The sequence below is a fragment of the Melanostigma gelatinosum genome (assembly GCF_949748355.1).
Source record: "Melanostigma gelatinosum genome assembly, chromosome: 17".
Taxonomy (NCBI): domain Eukaryota; kingdom Metazoa; phylum Chordata; class Actinopteri; order Perciformes; family Zoarcidae; genus Melanostigma; species Melanostigma gelatinosum.
In genome coordinates, this window is record NC_136650.1 from 15,396,772 (window position 1) to 15,415,525 (window position 18,754).

The 18,754-nt window shown below is 42.2% G+C and overlaps 3 protein-coding genes across 3 annotated transcripts; all 3 read right to left on the bottom strand.

The window, feature by feature from the left end:
- Positions 1–73: 73 nt before the first annotated feature.
- Positions 74–4,556, bottom strand: LOC306791519 (peptidyl-prolyl cis-trans isomerase FKBP14-like). Its single transcript, XM_079288285.1, has 4 exons — positions 4,284–4,556; positions 2,893–3,044; positions 2,198–2,325; positions 74–1,431 (listed from the first exon to the last, which is right to left on the bottom strand). The coding sequence occupies exons 1-4, from the start codon at positions 4,475–4,477 to the stop codon at positions 1,273–1,275; spliced, it is 633 nt and encodes a 210-aa protein (XP_079144411.1). The 5' UTR covers positions 4,478–4,556; the 3' UTR covers positions 74–1,272.
- Positions 4,557–4,751: 195 nt separating this feature from the next.
- On the bottom strand, positions 4,752–11,860 carry LOC306791100 (uncharacterized protein). Its single transcript, XM_079287726.1, has 18 exons — positions 11,613–11,860; positions 11,099–11,213; positions 10,906–11,015; positions 10,657–10,776; positions 10,391–10,435; positions 10,230–10,256; positions 9,167–9,238; positions 9,001–9,063; positions 8,850–8,876; positions 8,702–8,746; positions 8,364–8,399; positions 8,211–8,291; positions 7,881–7,977; positions 7,360–7,499; positions 7,134–7,253; positions 6,923–7,052; positions 6,290–6,392; positions 4,752–5,558 (listed from the first exon to the last, which is right to left on the bottom strand). The coding sequence occupies exons 2-18, from the start codon at positions 11,196–11,198 to the stop codon at positions 5,489–5,491; spliced, it is 1,386 nt and encodes a 461-aa protein (XP_079143852.1). The 5' UTR covers positions 11,199–11,213; positions 11,613–11,860; the 3' UTR covers positions 4,752–5,488.
- Positions 11,861–12,415: 555 nt separating this feature from the next.
- Positions 12,416–14,886, bottom strand: LOC306790953 (cytochrome c iso-1/iso-2-like). Its single transcript, XM_079287511.1, has 3 exons — positions 14,695–14,886; positions 14,144–14,382; positions 12,416–13,289 (listed from the first exon to the last, which is right to left on the bottom strand). The coding sequence occupies exons 2-3, from the start codon at positions 14,310–14,312 to the stop codon at positions 13,144–13,146; spliced, it is 315 nt and encodes a 104-aa protein (XP_079143637.1). The 5' UTR covers positions 14,313–14,382; positions 14,695–14,886; the 3' UTR covers positions 12,416–13,143.
- Between the last annotated feature and the right edge of the window lie 3,868 nt (positions 14,887–18,754).

Genomic DNA, 18,754 nt, shown 5'->3' on the forward strand with positions numbered 1-18,754 from the left:
TCAATGTGTACAGTATTACAAGGTGTGACCACCAAATAAACCACAGCATTTTGTTATGAAAATTGACTTTATTGATCACATTGGTTGTAAAACACGTGAAAATCAACCCTCACCAGAATGCGTTTACATTGAAGAACCGTGAGGCTATAGAAGCTGAACCGTCTGGATTCTAGTGTGTGAAACATCACTTTGTCCTTTCAGATAAGTATTCCATGGATTGTGGCTCATAGAGAGAATTATTCATCGTTGGACAACTGAACTGTCCCAAGACACAGTCGGCTAAATTTGTGAAAGAATGAGAGAACATGTATGTTGCTTAGGAACAGGGCTGAACAATATACCCTTTCAGCATCGACACTGCTGTGTCTGCATGTGCAATGCACCTTTCTCACATGACAGACAGCTGTCTCTAATAATAAGGATATTGGCTGCATTCCATTTCGGTTCACCAGCGCCAGGGCCTGAGTACTGTGTATGCTGGCTTACTGTAAGAACAGAATATCAAACAAGAGCGATTATATTCGTGGTTACACCTGTTTTTCTTGACATGTCAAGTCACCAAAGTTCACATTTTCATGACTTAATTTAAACTCACAATCTTATTATATAAACTATATAAATAAGATTTTTCTGACCGATAAACAAACCAAAGCACTACTTATTTTCTGATAGACCCCTAAAACGTTAAACTACTTTGATCAGGTTACATTTTTTTAAGTCAATAAAGAACAATAAGGGGAATTTCACAGCCAAATTTGGTTATTGTTATCTACTCACATTGCCTGCCCACAGCATGCATTGCAACTACAAGTAGAGATGTTTAAAGACAAAATTTATTTTTTGTTAAACTCAAATTGTTGTGGCTATTTGTTTTCTACAAGGTGCCATATTTCTAATGCTTGATTTTGAAGTAATCCAGTATTTCAGATTTTTCACTTTTTTGGGAATCCAATGGATTACGTTACTTGTGACAGGAATTGCCATATCATGTGTTCAGTAACTGACGACATTTCAAAGTAATTTAAACGAACCATGTATGAAAGACAGAGTAGAGTGTGCTCTTGTAGAAGAAAACACAAAAATGCAAAGAAGTAAAACCTCACTGGGACTGACTGGTTGGCCTCAAAGCTTCACACCAGACCAAAACACTGCCTCTATAAAAGTGAAATTATTTGTTGACAATAAAACTCTGTGCCAAAAAATGTCCACCACAAATCAATGAAAACTGGAAGACACCGGACGAGGGAGTGGTTGGTGGGACAGGATGAGGATTTAAAGTTCATCGTGTTTGTAAGTAAACTCTCTGGAGGATATGAAGCCGTCTTTGTTCTCGTCCTCTTTGGCAAAGATGTCTTCCATCATGTTCTCATGTAGAGTGTCATTGGGAGCGTAGCCGTGGCGCTCGAACTCTTTCCTCAGATACACTTTCACCTGGAAGAGTGAGAGTGAGAGGCGGGTGATTAATGAGGCAGAGACAGGTTGAGATGGGGGTCGGGGGGGAAAGCTTTTGTGCACCGAGGACACAGATAGACAAATCAAATCTAAGCGACATCCATACTATGAAGGATTAACAATACAGACAAAAATCATATATATATATATATATTTTTTTTTTTTTTGCAAAAAAAAACAAGATCTGCACTTATCAAATTGGCAGTACTATTTCTCAATAATATACCTGCTATTCACCAAGACTATAAAACGATATACTTGCACAGTACTCGTAGTTTAAGATGTTGCTTCTAATGTGCATCTACATCTTATTGATTTTCGATGATCGACAGTGACCCCCTTTGGTCTTTTTCAACTCTGACAAGCTAATTCAGTTGGGAAAGGGCCCCATATATCAGATCTGCTTATTATTTCTGGCTTGACTTAGATGTCATCTTTATTGAAAGTTGTTCCACAATTGTTTAACCCATCTTTGTCGTTGGTGGAGGGCCACACACACACTCAGTGACCGATTTGTTTATAGCAGTGGTTAAAATATGAGGGGGTCTTGAGGTGATTAACTAGTTATGATAGAAAAATGAAATAGATAAAAAGCATCAAAATAACACAATCTGAGATGGGAACTGCTCCTGGGGCTGTGAATAAGCATTGTTTAGCTCTATAGGGTCATAAACCAAAAAAGGTTGGAGAGGTTGGCGATGGCTAATTCATCTACTTCATGTGTTTTCTGAACACTTGTGTATACCTCGTCCTTGGAGAGCCTCCAGTCATCGTTGAGGTCCATCTCCTGGAAGGACTCATGTGACCTCGGTCCATTTCTGATCTCAAGCACCTCGATGACGAAGGTCAGTGTGCTCTCAGGTGGGATCTTACCTGACAACACCACAGGGCAAGAGGTCAGCTAAACCCGAGACTGGCTATCACCTGAGGTTTCTGTGAGAGTTACTTCAGCATGAAGAAAGTCATTTTGGTTTGGTTAGCACTGCAGAAATGATGCCCCCGTGTGAGTGAATGCAGCAGCACATTCAGAGTTAAATTGTGAGTAAATAAGTCGTAAAACATCTTGAAAATGTGAATGAGAAGCAAAACATAGGTTGCAGTAATCATTATATTGTTGTCGTCGTCATGGTAAAGGTTAGTTCGGCACAGAAGAGATGGATGTTCTTGTTAGGGTGGTGTGTGCTTACCAGGACTAAGCATAGCATTGTTCACACGCTCCATGTTGAGAAAAAGTGGACTAATATTTCCGAATGAAACTGTGAGAGTCCTAGAGAGCCATTCAAAACACAGACAGACAAGTATAATATACACACATGCATAATACACGGGATAATATTTCATTTATTCTAAACGCCTCAAGCACTTTTACGAAGACAGTGCTGTGTATCTGTACAGCAGCGTGCAGTGCAGTTAGCATGCACATGCACTAAGCCACAGTACCTCTCCCTTCCTTCCCATAGGCCAGGGCTGGAGGTACGACCAGTTTCCTCTTCTCTCCAGAGCACATGTCCTGCAGGCCTTTATCCCAGCCTTTGATCACTTCTCTGATGCCCAGTGTGAACCACACCGCCTGCTTGTCACCTTCAGCTCGACTGGCGGACAAACACAAACATGGAGTGTTACAGGTCTGCAAAGGGGGGTACTGTGAGACCCCCCCTTTAGAGACAGTAACAGGTAACAACACAGGAAAGTAGAGTCAACACCCCTTTGTAACTCTGGCTGTAATGTAAAGGTATGTAATGAAAATGTGTAATCATTCATTATATTGAATTAAACTTTGTAGTGCAAAAACAACTTTTTCATTAAATGTCCAGATTTAAAATGTCACCCTAGACCAGTGATTCTCAACTGGTGGGTCCGCGACCCACTGTTGGGTCACGGACCCGTTTTCAGTGGGTCGCGGGCCTTTGCCTGACAAAAATAAAAAAATAAAAAAATGTGGGATTTTATTTTGAAGGGCATTTTTTATGCAGCGGAATTATTCCAGCATTCACGGCACTTGTTCAGCGGTGCAGGAAAAACACTGACCAATGCGTTGTGAATCACATCACATAATGCAGCTCAGCCAATCAAATATGAGTATTCTGACAAGTTTCCTGATTTGAGTGAGATGTTCACACACCGTGACACACGGTGCGTTGCACATGCACATTGCAAAACGCACGATGCGTTTTGAGATCAATCAGTCTGAGGAAAGAAAGGGGATAAAGAAAGAAGAAAAATCAAGAATTCTTTCTCACATTACTGATTTTAAATCTCAGATAATAAAGAGTCAGTTCACCCAAATCACAAAACATATTTTCTCACTAAAATCACACATATTATCCCATTATCCCTGCAGAGATATGCTGCCTGTTTGTGGTTCGTGGTGCTGTGAGAATAACTTAACACCATGTTTGAAAGCTGCTGATGTACTGCTGATGAATACCTCAAAACTTCAGCACATCAAACTAAATCACCATGGAAGGGAAAACATTTGTATTCTTCTTATTCTTGGCTGAACTGACCCTTTAAAGTGTTTTATCACGTGACCCCAATAAAGGAGGCGTCACCAAGGATATTTAACACGTGTGCACTTGGATTAGAGTAACGTTGCTGGCCCGGCGAAAAAGAAAACTAGCATTTAAAGTTTTTACACTTCATTTCTATGCATAATTGTTTATCAAAAATAAAATAAAAAAGGAAATTAGTTTAATCTCAACGAGGTAAAACAGGATGGCAACGAACCACCAGGTGTGACTTAATTTAAGAAAACTTCTAATCAACTCCGTCTTACTTAAATCTCACGTTAAGAGCATTATAAAGACGGTCGTGTCAGTCAGGAAACATACCTGGAGTGAAACATGGTCCCATTCTCAAAGTAGCCATTATGATGCACCAGCAGGATGTCTCCGTACTTGGACTTTCGATGACAGAGAAAAGGTCTGTGCAGGACTTCTATCTGCACCTCAGCTTCGGGCAGCTTCCCCCCGCTGACAGACACCAGCAGGGAGGCGCAGAGCCAGCTCAGCACGGCCAGCAGCATGTCGCCACGCTCGAACCTCCAGGAGAAGCGGCTCGCTAAAATCAGTTTGAAGAACAAGCGGCGACGCGCGTGCAGTCGGTCCTCTACGTGGCAGTGACGTTTCATCATACAGTTTGTTGCAGGAAGTGTTTTTTTTTTCTGGTTGGTTCATTTTTCCTCCAAAAAACAACCACGCCCACAGTCGATCCCTCTCAACTCACTGAAAGATCCACTTTAAAAGCCCAATCTTTATTCGTGTTCAGTGATTTATGAACTTTACAGTCATGCAGGCAGATTATACACTAATCACACCACTGAATCCACGATGGAGTCATTCTGCTGTAACTGAGCAGTTTTCCTCATGCTGCTGCGACACTCAGAGGTATTTTTGTTTTTGCATTATGACATTCGTTTTTCCTCCTGTCGGGTATTTGGACATTCACTTCCAAAAGGCCTTACTTCTACAGCACTGGTTCAAGCAGTGCACGAGTACACGTTTACATGCAATATCACAGCATTGCACTTCATAAATACATGTTTCCTAATACAATGCACAGGAATAAACACAGTTACACACACCCTGATTTGCATACTACAGTATATATAAATTATCAATAATATATTTGCCTCTTTTGGAATTGGCTATTTTCTCTTTCTCATTACAAAAGAAGTACAGAATACATCATTTTTCTGCATTAACAGTCAGTAAGTCATACACATTGTAACTATCTCATATGATACAATCATTCAATTGTTAAAGTATTCCCCACAATCACCAGTGTCCATAACAGTACTGCAGCCGGTGGAGTGGCAGTAACAGGGAGCTGCTCGCTGAGGCCAGTAAAAGAGTTGAACCTCCGGGAGGGAGACAGTCGGTTCAAAGCCGATTCTCATGACTTTTCATGGCTCAGAGCGGGCACAAGAGCGCTCCCTCAGTCCTTCACTTATTTTTTAAAGGGGTGTAATCCCTGTGATCAGAAAGACAATTTGCAAACTTGCAATCTGACGGGGTTTTTTTTTCCACTTTCCAGTTCAGGTGAAATACTTGCAACCAGTGGAATCAATGAGGCAGGAGTCGGTGCATCTGAGCTGCCCAAAGGACCTGCAGAAAGACACGGACACTTATTTTAACAAGTAAAGTGTATCCACTCCAAAACTTCCACAGTTGTATCCATTAAGGGAATCGTTCAACATTTAGCTTAAAGACTTGAAACAGGAGGAAATAGCTAGCCTGGCTCTTTCCCAAAGGTTGTGGTTATACAGGGAGTTGCAGTCACACATATTTTCTTGGCAGGGAGCAGTGAATTAAAAGTCATCAGAGGATGTATATATATATACTTTTTTTTGTATAGATTAAACAAAGAAGATATAACATGTCAAGTGAGCTTTAGAGGTGCTGGTAGGCATTTATAAACCTTTGGACAGTACCAGGCTACTGTCGCCGTTTTCCCTTCAAAAGCTTCAAATCTTTATTTCAAGCTAAGCGAACAGTGGTATCAATCTTCTCAGCAAGAAAGCCAGTATCTACTTTCCCTCAAAATATTGATCTAGTCCTTCAAGCATAAAGCATGCAGAGCTGTGTCATTAACTAAAGCAATGTGCAGCAAGTGGTGCCAAGATAATGCACCATCATCTCTGGATGCTCTCAGTGACACCACCGTAAAAGTACAGCACTTCATTCAAATGACCATCACAATGCTTGGATGGCTGCAGTATAAATGTGCTGCTGATTAAAAAGGAACTGCATTGTGCTGTCTTGGCATAGATTCAAAGATCCATAGTAGCAATGTGTCCCCAAATGAATGGAATAATAAATGGCCACACTGAACATACCCAGGGAGATAGGACTTGCAGGTCTGATAACCAAAGTCCTTTCCATCACACTCCTCAATGCCGTCATGGCGGTAGCCGTCTCCGCAGTAGGCCCACTTACAGTCTGAAGTGGCGACAGGAGAGGAGATGAGAGCAAAGTGGTGGCAGTTGGGAGAGAGCAAGGCAGGGAAAGGAGACAGAAGACGTTACTGATTGCTTTGGCACTCCCGTGTGTTTCAGTGATGCCAATACAGCATTTTGCTGCTAATTTAATTGAACAGAGGAGAAGAAGGAAGTGAGAGGACGGCAGGAAAAGAGTGGGCGAGATTAATGAAAGACCAAGGAAAGGTCAGTGCCTACTGCTTTTATCCTGTGGGTTCAGACTCTTGTGGTGCACGGCAGCTCTGCGGGGCATCTCATCAGCAGCTGGGTTGGTAACAGCACGGTGGCGTTTGTGCAGCAAAAAGCCTGACCTTAACCTATTTGAGGAATGTTTTTTTGAACTAACAGATTTTTTTTTTTTTTAAATCTTAATTCTTGTTACACCGTTTTACAATATCCGACGTAAAGAGGTGTTAGAATCACTGTCTGTAAATCATTCTTTACTCATTTTTCTCTGTACCTTTACACTATGTGTGCATGTGTTCAACTCACCGAGACACGCATCGGTAACAATCTGGTTTCCATCATCGCACTCCTCTCCGTGCTGGCTCTGCACCTTTCCGTCTCCACACACACCAGCTCTGTCCGGGACTTTCTCTGTGGACTGGAACGGCTGGAAGGGCTGGACAAGTTGTCAAGAAATCTTGGCTTTCGCGTCAAGGCATCGAGGCTAAAACGAGGCTTTGTTCGGTGGAGTCATTACCTGTATGGGCCTCCATCCGTCTTTATCTTTGAAGTAGAGCACCCTCTGATCCTTCCTGAATGCTATCGCGTTGTCTAGACGTAGACGGTTCATCTCCTCCTCACTGTTTACCACAAATATCTGCACAGATACACACAGCAGTAATTATTGATTCGGTGTGAACAACATGGATTCAGTTTGGATGGAAATATTGTCGGGAAGCTGTTTTATGTCAGCGGCGTCTTACTGCAGGGACTTTGTCGAGGCCACCTCGCTGAGTGTAGCTTCCAAAGGGAGCGTTATTTGCTCCAACAGTAGAATCGCAGTCACAGCGACCCGGTGGACCTGGAGGACCCTCCTCTCCCTTTTCCCCAACTAGATAGAGACCTGCAAAAAAATAAAAAAGCATGACAAAGATCAGGGTTTAACACACATATGACTACACTTTGATGTTCTACATGCGCTACCCCCCTTAACTCTTCTCTCTCTCAGGTGTTCCTGATCTGATGATCAGTGGGCGGCCCTGGCCCCCAAATTTAAGGAAGGTGAGAAGAGAAGGACAAAGCCGTCTTCTGTTCTGTCCGCCTGTGTATTGTATTTTATTTTGCTCCTTCTTTTGTGTCTATTATTAGTTCTTACACTGTTTTGAGGGGTGTGGTGTCTCTTATGGCCCCTGGTGTGGCTGGTACAGTCTTTCACCATCCTTTTTTTATTTTTAGAAACTGTAATTTGAGGCTGATTGTGCATGAGTGTTGTGAGTCATTGTACCTGAGGCAGGTGGACCGGGTGGCCCTGGATGGCCGTTTTGACCTGACGGTCCTTGGGGGCCCATGCCTCCAGGGGCTCCACTATGGCCCCTTGTGCCCTGTGCAAACCAGGCAACATCCCAATATTATAAAATAAACACACACACTGAAGGTGACCTACATGACACTGGCACACTGTGTGTGTGTGTGTGTGTGTGTGTGTGTGCATACAGTAGTGTAGGCTGAGAAGCTCTAAGATGCCAAACATCTTAGATCACAGAGCGTCAGAGCACCACACCAGGGTTAAGTGATGCTGTCAGGGTGTGCATCATTCTTCCTGGTCTTTTCTCACCTGCTTGCCTCTCTTCCCCGGCCGTCCTGTAGGTCCTCTCTTCCCCGTGAGTCCTGGCTCTCCCTTTGGTCCCTGCACCCCCTGGGAAAGGAGTTGAGGAATTATCGGTTTTAATCAGATTCTTTAATGTCGTCGTCATTGATTCATTCTTACCTTCTGTCCAAGCATCCCAGGCAAACCAATGGAACCCTAAATAGAGACGAAATGAGAGCTTGATGTGAGGAAAGTCATTATCTCAGCAGAGCAGGCGCTCATGGATTGTTTAATCTCACTCTGCCTCCGAGATAGAGGGCTCAAGAGAACTTTGAAATGCTGAAAGAAACTGTCACTATTTCGATTCCAACCAGTAATTGAGCAAACTGTTCAAGTCCATTGTAACACAGCATGGTGTGAATTGCTCATAGTCAAAGCCAAGCATGAATGGGCTGCAAAGAATTAAACACAATGTTTTTTGGACTTGCAATAAAAGAAGATGACATTTCTCTACCAACCTTATCACCTTTTGGTCCTGCTGCTCCAGGGTCACCATAAACCCCCTTTTGCAAAAGAACAGAGATACAAAATGAAATAACGGACTTAATATTTTTGGAGTGACAAACGGTTGCACCGAAGTAGAAGTAGAAGTAATTCAGAACTAACCTTCTCTCCTTTGTAACCAGGCAAACCCTGAAAAGATACATAGGAATATAACAGCAGATAATATAATAAATATAAATGACTAAGATAGTTTTTCTTTTCTTTCCAAAAATACACATAATTGTGTGTGTTGTGCTGTAAAGATGTGACTAACCTTTGTCCCTGGTGGTCCCCTCAGTCCTGGTAATCCCATGAGACCTGGATCCCCTTTCTCACCCTAAAAAAACACATACTTGACGGTTCATATTGTATTCGTGATATGCCTTGAACATTTGTGTAAAACCTCAAGACGGTACCTGGAGTGATTCTAAGAGACTTACCTCGGGTCCCTCTGGACCAGGCCATCCTGGTAGTCCTGGATTCCCCGGGAGGCCTGGAGCCCCCGTCCGACCCTGCAGGAAGACAAACACCATCAGTTGTAGTTTTGCGGTGGGGTTTACGTGCCAAACTGTTTCTTGGACGGGTTTAGTCTCAGTTGGTTACCTTCTAACCATTTTTTTTTTTTTACAGCTAGCTCTTGGGAAGAAAGGAAATACAAACTATTCCTTTAAATTTGGACTTATTTCTGCTATATTCTGATGATCTGCAGCTTTTATTGTTTGTTAAGTTGCTTGTTTCATGTTCCTGTTTTCCATTACAAAGACCTACTGACTTTTATAAAGACTAACCAGGTTAAATAAGCTTCAGAAACAAATAAGCATGTCAAACATGCCTATGATTTGCATGCAAAGCTTTAACAATGCCACTGAGATGATCTTGCTCTTTCGCCAGTTGCCTGCAAGCAGGAGAGCCAAATGTTTTACAGCACAGCCTCACATCTCGGTGACACCTGGACGAGTATCCCAGCGCTGCTGCAATGCTGTAGCAGCGTGCTCTCATTGAGCTGCGCGTCATTAAAACAGCAGCATGTAGAGACCTGCCGCTGTGTGGAATGATTTATCACGGAGAGCAGAAGCACTTAGGGAGATTAAAGTGCAGAAGTGGAGTGCTGGAGAGCCTGGATCAGCAGGACTGGAGTCCAGTACAAGGGGCTAATGGAGTCAGGCCAAAGAAAGGAGAAGAGAGAGAAGCAGAGGCAAAGGAAAGAAGAGGGGGATGACGGAGAGGTGAGGAGCCGGAGGATGACTGGAGACATCCAGGGATGTGATCAAGCTTTGCTGTGCGGCTCCAGCGGCTACTGAGACTAATGCAGCGTGACCCATTTAGCAGCTGCAGAGGATATTCTGAGCACATCAACAGACAAATCACATCACAGAGATTGAGGATGCATGGAGGGGACAAGGGAGAGAGAGATTCAGATCCCATTATTCCAAGGGCATGCGAGATGGACCAGAGAGAGACGAGCGAGAGAGCGAGACATGCAGGAGGGGAGGAGCGGCTCACCTTTGACCCTGGACGTCCAATTTCTCCCTGAAGGAGGACAGATGAGGGGAGAGGAGATGTAGCAGTCATTAGAGCAGAGAGGGACACAAGGACACACGCAGAAATATGTCTATGGCAAAAAACAGACATATTTCAAGACCTATAAAGACAAACACACACACCTTCTCCCCTTTTGGTCCTTTTATGCCGGGTAATCCACCCTGACCCTGAAAAATGACACCAAATTTATATCCAGCTCACATATCCTGAAAGAGCATGGTACATTTGTTGAAAAATCAATACTAAGGTCATTTTGTTTCATTTCCATTTAACAATATGGCTGATTACACTGCCTATGTTGGATGTCCTATGATTTAATGAGACTGAAGAGTGGTGCAGCCCCTGCGAGGTTTCAAGCAACGTGTGGTATTTTGAAAAAGGGCTTTACCTCTGGGCCCTGGGGTCCCGGAGGTCCTGGAAGTCCAGGTGAACACCCAGGTATGACGGGTTTTTGTTTTTCCTCGACCTCTCCACCAAAAGCACTTGGCTCCAACATGCTAATACCCTCCTTCAATCAAAGATACAGAAAAATCAAAGAGAATAGGGTTTTATTCAGAGACCTGCTGTGAGTGGGCAAATGTGTGTAATACGCTGTATTTATGTGTGTGTGTGTGTGTGTGTGTTTGTGAATGCCTACGGGGCTGCCCCGCTTCCACAGCTGAGGTGGCAGAGGGAAGAGCGGCGGCGGAGGCGGTGACATGAGACAGCAGGGGTCAAATGTCAACGGCTCATCCAGAAACCTGAGAGCTGAGGGAAAGACGGTGCTAAAAAGGCCCATGCAACACGTGTTCCTTCTGTTGTGAGTCTGACAGTTCACTCACACAACTTACCTGAGCGCGCTGAGAGGACGCTGTCCATGTAAGAGTGACGGGCCCATGCAGCACACAGAAGGATGTGGAAAGACACTGCAAGTTTGACCAGATCCATCATGACGGTTTACTCTCCCTAAAGCACAGGACACAAGCTGTCACGCACACACACACGCACGGTGTCTGTCACTCAGGCTTATTATGACTTCTGCCACTTTATGACAGAAGTCAGTGTAACATGCTACGGCTGGCACAGATTCATGCACACAAACATTTACAGTATATTCATATTTCCTAGTGGATGCAGGAAGAAAACCTTCAATCGAGAACAACTATAATCGTGTGTTGAGCTACATTGATGGAAATATGCAGCACCGGGTTCAATTAGCTCGTTCATATCGTCATTATTGCTCAACATTTCCCCTTCTATTTGTTTTCTCTTAATAAACGGACAGGATGCCTTAAAGCCCTGATGCGTTAAATGAAAGCAATGTCATCCACATCCATGGCTTTTAACACACAAGATCCACCTTACCTTCCACTTGATATTGTGCCGTACTTGTAGGCACGCTGTCTGGCGCTCCTCTGCGCTAAATGAAATGCGCGGTGTGCAGTCCCGACTGTGGCTCCTCTGGCGTGCTGTGGCCAATCTGGACCGCTAATAAATCGGATCCACTTATCGACCCGCTTCCCTCCCGCCACCGTTCAATAACAACACAATTGAGGAGAGAGGACCCTTTTTTTCTCCCTCCCCTCGCTAAATGGCCATGCAGAGGCCACTGAGTGGAGCCAACACAGCGGTGGCAGCTCAAGTCCCGGCGGGTCTGGATCAGAGGCTCATTCACGGTTGTGTCTTCTGGATCGACTTCAGTGCAGCTGTCTGAATGGCTGATGGCACGAACAGTATAGGTCGGCATGCAACACTCGCTTGGCACGTTGCGTGTCCTCAGTGCTGATGGTCTCTTCAGCAGTGGCAATGGCGTCACCTGCTGGATGTTTTAGTTCATGGAAGAAATAATAGTAAAAATCGGTAATCAATAATCTTAAATAACTTCACTCCCCATTATTGACGTATTTTGACATGTTTACTTCACTCCATGCCGAACAAATCTCACTGTCTGGTTTGTTAAATGTATTCATTAAAATTAACTATATTTCATTATAACTGTACTAGTGTTTTTTAGCATCATGTTCTTGATGTTGTCCCCTTACTTTACTGTATTGTGTTAAATACTGAAGACATGTACAATTATGTGGCACTAAATACATTGAGTAAATTAAATTAATACAATATGACCTAAATACATAATTTTAAAGTGGAATGAAACAATAAACGTGAAAAAATTTTTTATTGCCACATCCGGTGACTCAAAGTATGAAACAGTCACTCAGTTTAAAGACCATCATATAAATGTAAGCACCTATTTAACATGCCGTTATTAGACCAAGTTAAAGAGTTGTCAGTGTGCTACTTTAACCAAAAAACACCCCTTTCCAGTAAATTACTAATTAGTTTGACCTCATTGTTCTCAAGTCATATAGACACACATTCATTTAGGAAAAGTAGGAATAAATACACTCATTTCAAAGTGCAACTTCACAACATTAAAAGTGATTCCACCGACTCGCTCAAAGAAAGGAGGGGATAAGACAGACAGTCTAGCGCCATTTAACACAAACACGTTGAGACTGTAGAAGAAAAAACTGCACAACAGAATGAGACGAAACAAGTGCTTAACATAATAAAATAGTTTCTGTGAAAACGGTGGTGAAATAATGATGTAAACAACTCTGTTTTGAGCAAAGCGAAATGGATGGCTGCCTCTTTAAGAAGCCTTGACTGAGAAATATCTGGAAAAGCCACAACTTGCAAGAAGGCTGACTCATACGACAATTAAAAACCTCGACACAGAAGCAGTGTTGCAGCAATGTGGTAGTCGAATACATGTATACTTTTAAAACGATTGCAAATTGTGAACTCAAAATTAAAACAAAGAACGCACTGTTTTCTTTCCTACACGTACAGTGTAATGCTTCTGTCCACTGAGTGTGTTTTGTGCAGTTTATTAGGAGGTGGAGTCCTTTAAATAGGCGATAAGATCCTGTCTTTCACTTTTCTTTTTGATCCCATTGAAGATCATCTTGGTACCAGGGATGTACTTCTTAGGACTTTGAAGGTAGACATTCAGAGTTTCCTCATTCCATACGATACCTAAAATGACAAATATGCATTCTCATTAACTGATGACTGTGTTTATGTTCTGTTAGAGCAGAGAGAGTCTGCCTGTTTAGACCTGCATGCTCTGTCCGACAGGTAGAGGAAACACAAGGACCAAGCTGCTTCGCAGCACTATCGCAACTGTGACACAAATACTGCACACATCCAAACATGGAGATGCACATTTGTTATGTTCATGGCAGGAAGGACAGACGGCTACCATGCTAAAACCAAATTAGCATTCTCAGTTGACATTCATACAATTTTTGGGGCGATGTGATGATCTCAGGTATTCCATCTGCAGGCACAAGATGCAGTCTATGCATACAATAAATAATCAGACTATAAATGGAGGACTGTAAACTTTTTTCCTGTGCTCTGATTTGAGAGTAGGTTGCCCATGCAACAGAGGTTACCATGGTGTTCTACAACAGGTAAATGTGGACCGGGTTTTTCAGAAAATAAGCAAGAGTTCAGTCCAAATGAGCTAATTTATTATAACAAAAGTATTCTGTTATGAGACAGACCTGGTTAAAGAAAACAGTGCCCTATAGCCAGCACAAAATAATGCACGTGTCTGATTGTTGCCCTTTGCAAATGCAAAACAAAGTGAACAATGTAACTGTTTAACGTCAACACGAAGGTGTGCGTGTGTGCTTAAGGCATCCGGAACTCTCAGGTGTGCACCGTCTCTAAAGCAGTTTTGCCACCTAGTAGTGGGGAACGACTCTTAAACTTCAAAAGTGAGAATACACCGGGCTGCACACATACTCTCGTGTTTCTAAATGGCCTGTCTTGATCAGTTTGCTACTTGTATAAATCAACCGCTCTGTCATAGGGATCCATACCTTTATCGATGTTGGCCTGTGTGTAGGAGAAGCCAGGTGCCTGTCCTGTCTTCCTTCCAAACAGACCCCACAGATTGGGTCCCACCTTGTGTTTCCCCCCATCCGTCACTGTGTGACACTGAGCACATTTCTTGACAAACACCTTCTTCCCTTTGTCGATGTCCCCCATGACACAGCAGCTGTGAGGAGACGAACTGATGGCAGTGAAAGGGTGCTACAGTCCGCCGCAGCCTATTAATCTGCAGGAGTGAGTGGAAAAATACAAAACAGAACGTGAGAGTAAACATCAGCAAAGGGTCTGAAAGTATTTCAGAAGTGACATAACACAGGACACATGATTAGTAAAGTAACCCCGCCCTTCCGGATTGAAGAAGTCATGAAACACGAGGTTATGATGTCGGCTACAGAAAGAACTGGAGAGGTTTAAAAACATGGTTTGTAATGTGAAGCCAAAGCTGAAACTGAACAACAGTTTGTAACGTGGTGTTTTTCCACCGCAGGAAGCCACTGAAAACACAACAGCAAGACTAAGACCAAAAGATAAACCTTACCTGACGGGTTTGTGTAGTTCAAGTACCTCCAGGTAAAACTCTCCTCCACGTTTCAAAGTCTTGGATTTGTTTGTTGTTGGTGTGTGGTCGCGTGAATTAAGCTTCGAGCTGTAAAAGCTTGCGGGTTTCAGGGACACGACTGGATTTGAGTCTCAAAGCAAAACCTTTACAATTTAGGAAAAGGGAGCGGTTGGGTCGGGTTGAACACGATGTGATAAAAACACATTGCGCAACGCGGTGAAGACGACGCAGAGACAGCATGCGGGTCACACCCACACTGGCTCCCAAAGGCAGGTGAGGGATGTTTACAATGTATGTGAATACATTTACTGATGGATCAAATGAAATGAGATGGTTCACTGATACCAACCCAAGTTAGAATGGGTCACTTTTACTTTTTGAGGGAAATATTTGTGTTATGAATGAGTGAAATAATGATGTGGTTTGAAGCAGTTTGAACAAGTTTCTCCACGTTGTGTCACTGAGCTCTAACTGGCTCTCTGCCACGCTGTGTGGACCTCAACCGCCTCCTAAAGGTAGGCTTACAAGACTTATCCTAAAATTGTCATATTAAAAATACGAGCACGATTATGACTTTTAAGCAGTTTAAACTAAATCCAATTGTGTCTTGGATACGGTTGTAAACTGATTTATCAATGGCCCACACTGGTAATTAGGACATAAGAGCTCTTTACATTGTTAAGTTTGAAAAGGTCTACAGGCAACCTATTCATGGTGCCTCTGCTCCATTTAGGTGTGTCTTAGTGAGCGTTATTGGCGACCCAGCATAACACCCAGGCCTAGAACGGACACACCTACATGAAATGCACTCATCATTCATGTTTTTAAGTGCTTTGCTCATCTGTGAAGGAGGAGCAGAGCAGATAAGATTCAGTTATTTTATTGAAGTAAGAGCAGGGATGGAAACTGTGTCATGTTGTGATATTTAGGCACTTGATAAGCGGTTCTTATGACACATATCAGTGTATTGAGGTCAGTTGACCGGACAGTGGAAGAGGCGTTCCCTGGGCACTGGCACCTTTATAACCTCTATTATTTACCTCTATAAAGACAACATACATAGAGGACACTATTTTGAAATCCATCAAACTGTATATATTTAATGCTTCGCTTTGGTCATTTGAAGAGCCTGTAATTTGTACCCTCTATGTTGTTCAATGTGGAGACGTTGAGTCGGTGTTTGTCTCCCTCTCTTGGTGGTGAGAATGTGTTACATTATCTTCATAGTTTGAGGATACCACTGAGACTTTATGGCTTCTCCTAGCAGTTAGATCTGTGGTTGTGAATTGGCAGAATTGTGTCTTCATCTGCAGCTTGCTTGATTTAAAAAAAGAAGAAGAGACAAATAGTATGCAGTTCGATGAATAAAAATAATAACAGAAAAGGTACAATTTTTGTGGAAGTATCGTTCTAAAAATGTAAATCATTTTAGATTGAAATGAAAAGAATATGTTCATTTTGTTAGCTCCTGATTCACCGCACTCATCTAAGTGCTTTTCACAAATAATTATTAATTATATATAATTTTTCTACAGCAGGAGTTGATAACGATAAGGAGTGTCCTCTCTGGTTCTTTTGGTACTTTAAGGACCAGAAGCCTCATACAAACACCGTCCACCAATATGAGACAAAAAATTGTATTTTCAAAAAGTAAGTCGAACTCAATTAAAAAGCAAAAAATATAAGCCAAACCACTTTTGCAATAATATGACTTTATTAAAAGGTACGCATACATTTAAACATTTTATTGTTTTGTCTTCACAGTAAAAACACTGATATTTACATGCTAGACCTCTGTCTTGGCCTTTTGAATCCTCTAAAGGACTTCTCTTGTACCTCCACCTCTTCTGAGCTGGTTGTAAAGTCAAAATCTTTAGCCCTGTGGGAAGAGAATACATAGTCGGCGTTATTCATAAACAAAACTCATAGACGTGTACGGATGTTAAATTGAATTGGAAATAAAAGGTTAAGAGTTGCCTACCAATGCAAGCCAGTGTTTAATAACTTCTCATTGACCAGAGTCCTAAGAAGCCTCATATACCGACTGCTTCTCCCAAATCTCTGAAGCAGAACTGGATTTTGTGCTTCTCGGACTTTAGGGCCCTCAGCAAACAATTGAATCACCCCCCAGGACCGGCCAAACCTCTGGGGCATGTTGGGGGGCGAATTTGGGGACTTGTCATCACCAGGAACACTCTCCCGTCCAAAGTGCATGGGCATGCCGTGCAGGTGGAGAGGCTTGGCGGTGGACGGGTACAGCTTGATGCCGCTCGGGAGGCCGATTTTGTTGGTTCTGGGAGTCACGGGTACTCTATAGCTCTCGAGATCCAAACTCCTGCGGATTTCACTCTTTTTTTTGGAAACAAAAACATGTTAAAGTCCAGACCAGACTAACATAAGAATATTGCCACGTGTTCTTTACTGGACCTGAAACTATTAGTCGATCAATCCATAAGTCAATTAGTCAACATAACCAGTTCACCTTTATTTTAAACAAAAATTCCAATTGTTTGCTGGTTCCATCCTCTCAAATATGATGATTTGGTGCTTTTCTTTGTCATATATGATAGTAAATGATTATGATCTAAAATCTTAGGTGTTTAGTTGGTTGGACAAAATAAGCAATTTAAATAAGTCATCTTCGGCTCACCTTGGACTTACATTGTTTTGACATTGCGTTGAAAAACTGACTTTATTTATCAAGAGAACAGTTGAAAGATGACTGTTCATTGCAGCCTTAGTTTTTACGACTTATATTCTTCTCTTAGTGAGGTCACATCATGTCATGTTATTTTATACAGCAATAATATTATACTTTCAAAAACTATGAAAATACCCTCCAGTAAAAATGATTTATTTGACTCACTTTGTCACTTTACATTTTATTGTAATTTTATTTGCCAATGATGAAATACAAACCAATGATGTATTGCTCTGTCATAATGTGTAAATGTGACATCAATAGCAGTTTTTATGTTTCTTAATAATAACCCAAATACCGGTAGTTGGTCATTTATTGGTATTGGTCGAATACACTTCCTTTTAAAAAGATGTATGGCGTTATGAAAAATAGTTTTAGTTAATTATAATTGGTTATATCTTGACAGAGGCAGTGCACAAAACAAGGAAAGTAGTGCTGAAGCTAACTTGTTTTGTCTATAAAATGTCAACAAATTGTGAAAAGTCTGTCTTCAAATTGCTTTTTTTTTATCCAACCAGAAGCCCCAACCCCCGAAATATTCAATTTACAATAAAAAATGACAAAGGACAGTATACAATCCTTACTTTTAAAAAGCTTGCTCAGCAATTGTTTGGCACTTTTGCTTGAAACATTACAATTATCAATTGACAAACTCAATTAATCGCCAAGTCTTTTCAGCTGTGAAGGAAACCCTCACGAGACGAATCCCGCTTCCCAATGGAATAAGCCTCTCTCGTTTTAAATAGTCCTTACCTGTTGGTGTGACTGCTTCTTCACAGTGTGTCCTCCATCATTGCTGCTCAGCAAAGTCTTATCACTGTTGATTGATTTCCCATAGACCTGCAAGTGAGACGCCGCTGCCCCTCCAAGACCCCCCAGCATCAGCAGCGCTGACAGAAACACAGCGGTCAACATGTTAACGGCAGAGACGTGTTCTCTCGGGACAGCACCAGGACACATGTCTTATTTTCCTGTTGACCACATTAAAGACCCCTGAAAACATACGTCAGCTGTCGCACGTTTGGCACGTTATACCTTCAACCACTAATTCAAGTTTAACACATTCCTGTCTCAATAATTACCGGTATCAAGCTCTGAGAAATATATTTGAAAAGGCATGAATGCCCTAATTAGGCTGATTAATGAACCAGTTGGTATTTACGCCAGAGGAGAGGAAACGAAAATAAAAACAGACGTTCAATGGAAATACTGAATGGCAGACCAATGCTCATGTGCTGGTATTGTTCAATTCCATAGAGGCTGCATTTTCTTTATACTGCAGGCTTTGCTAATTATATCCTGCTGGCAATGTCATTTAGGAACACCTTTTTATCTTGA

Excerpts from the sequence above, each read along its gene's own strand:
- LOC306791519 (XM_079288285.1), bottom strand. The coding sequence starts at position 4,477 with ATGCTGCTGGCCGTGCTGAGCTGGCTCTGCGCCTCCCTGCTGGTGTCT. Across the intron at positions 3,045-4,283 it reads GGGACCATGTTTCACTCCAG|TCGAGCTGAAGGTGACAAGC; the intron begins GTATGTTTCCTG and ends TTTGTCCGCCAG. Across the intron at positions 1,432-2,197 it reads GGAGGCTCTCCAAGGACGAG|GTGAAAGTGTATCTGAGGAA; the intron begins GTATACACAAGT and ends TCACTCTTCCAG.
- LOC306791100 (XM_079287726.1), bottom strand. The coding sequence starts at position 11,198 with ATGATGGATCTGGTCAAACTTGCAGTGTCTTTCCACATCCTTCTGTGT. Across the intron at positions 10,777-10,905 it reads TGTGGAAGCGGGGCAGCCCC|GAGGGTATTAGCATGTTGGA; the intron begins GTAGGCATTCAC and ends CTTTGATTGAAG. Across the intron at positions 7,254-7,359 it reads GCCTCGACAAAGTCCCTGCA|ATATTTGTGGTAAACAGTGA; the intron begins GTAAGACGCCGC and ends GTATCTGTGCAG.
- LOC306790953 (XM_079287511.1), bottom strand. The coding sequence starts at position 14,312 with ATGGGGGACATCGACAAAGGGAAGAAGGTGTTTGTCAAGAAATGTGCT. Across the intron at positions 13,290-14,143 it reads ACAGGCCAACATCGATAAAG|GTATCGTATGGAATGAGGAA; the intron begins GTATGGATCCCT and ends TTGTCATTTTAG.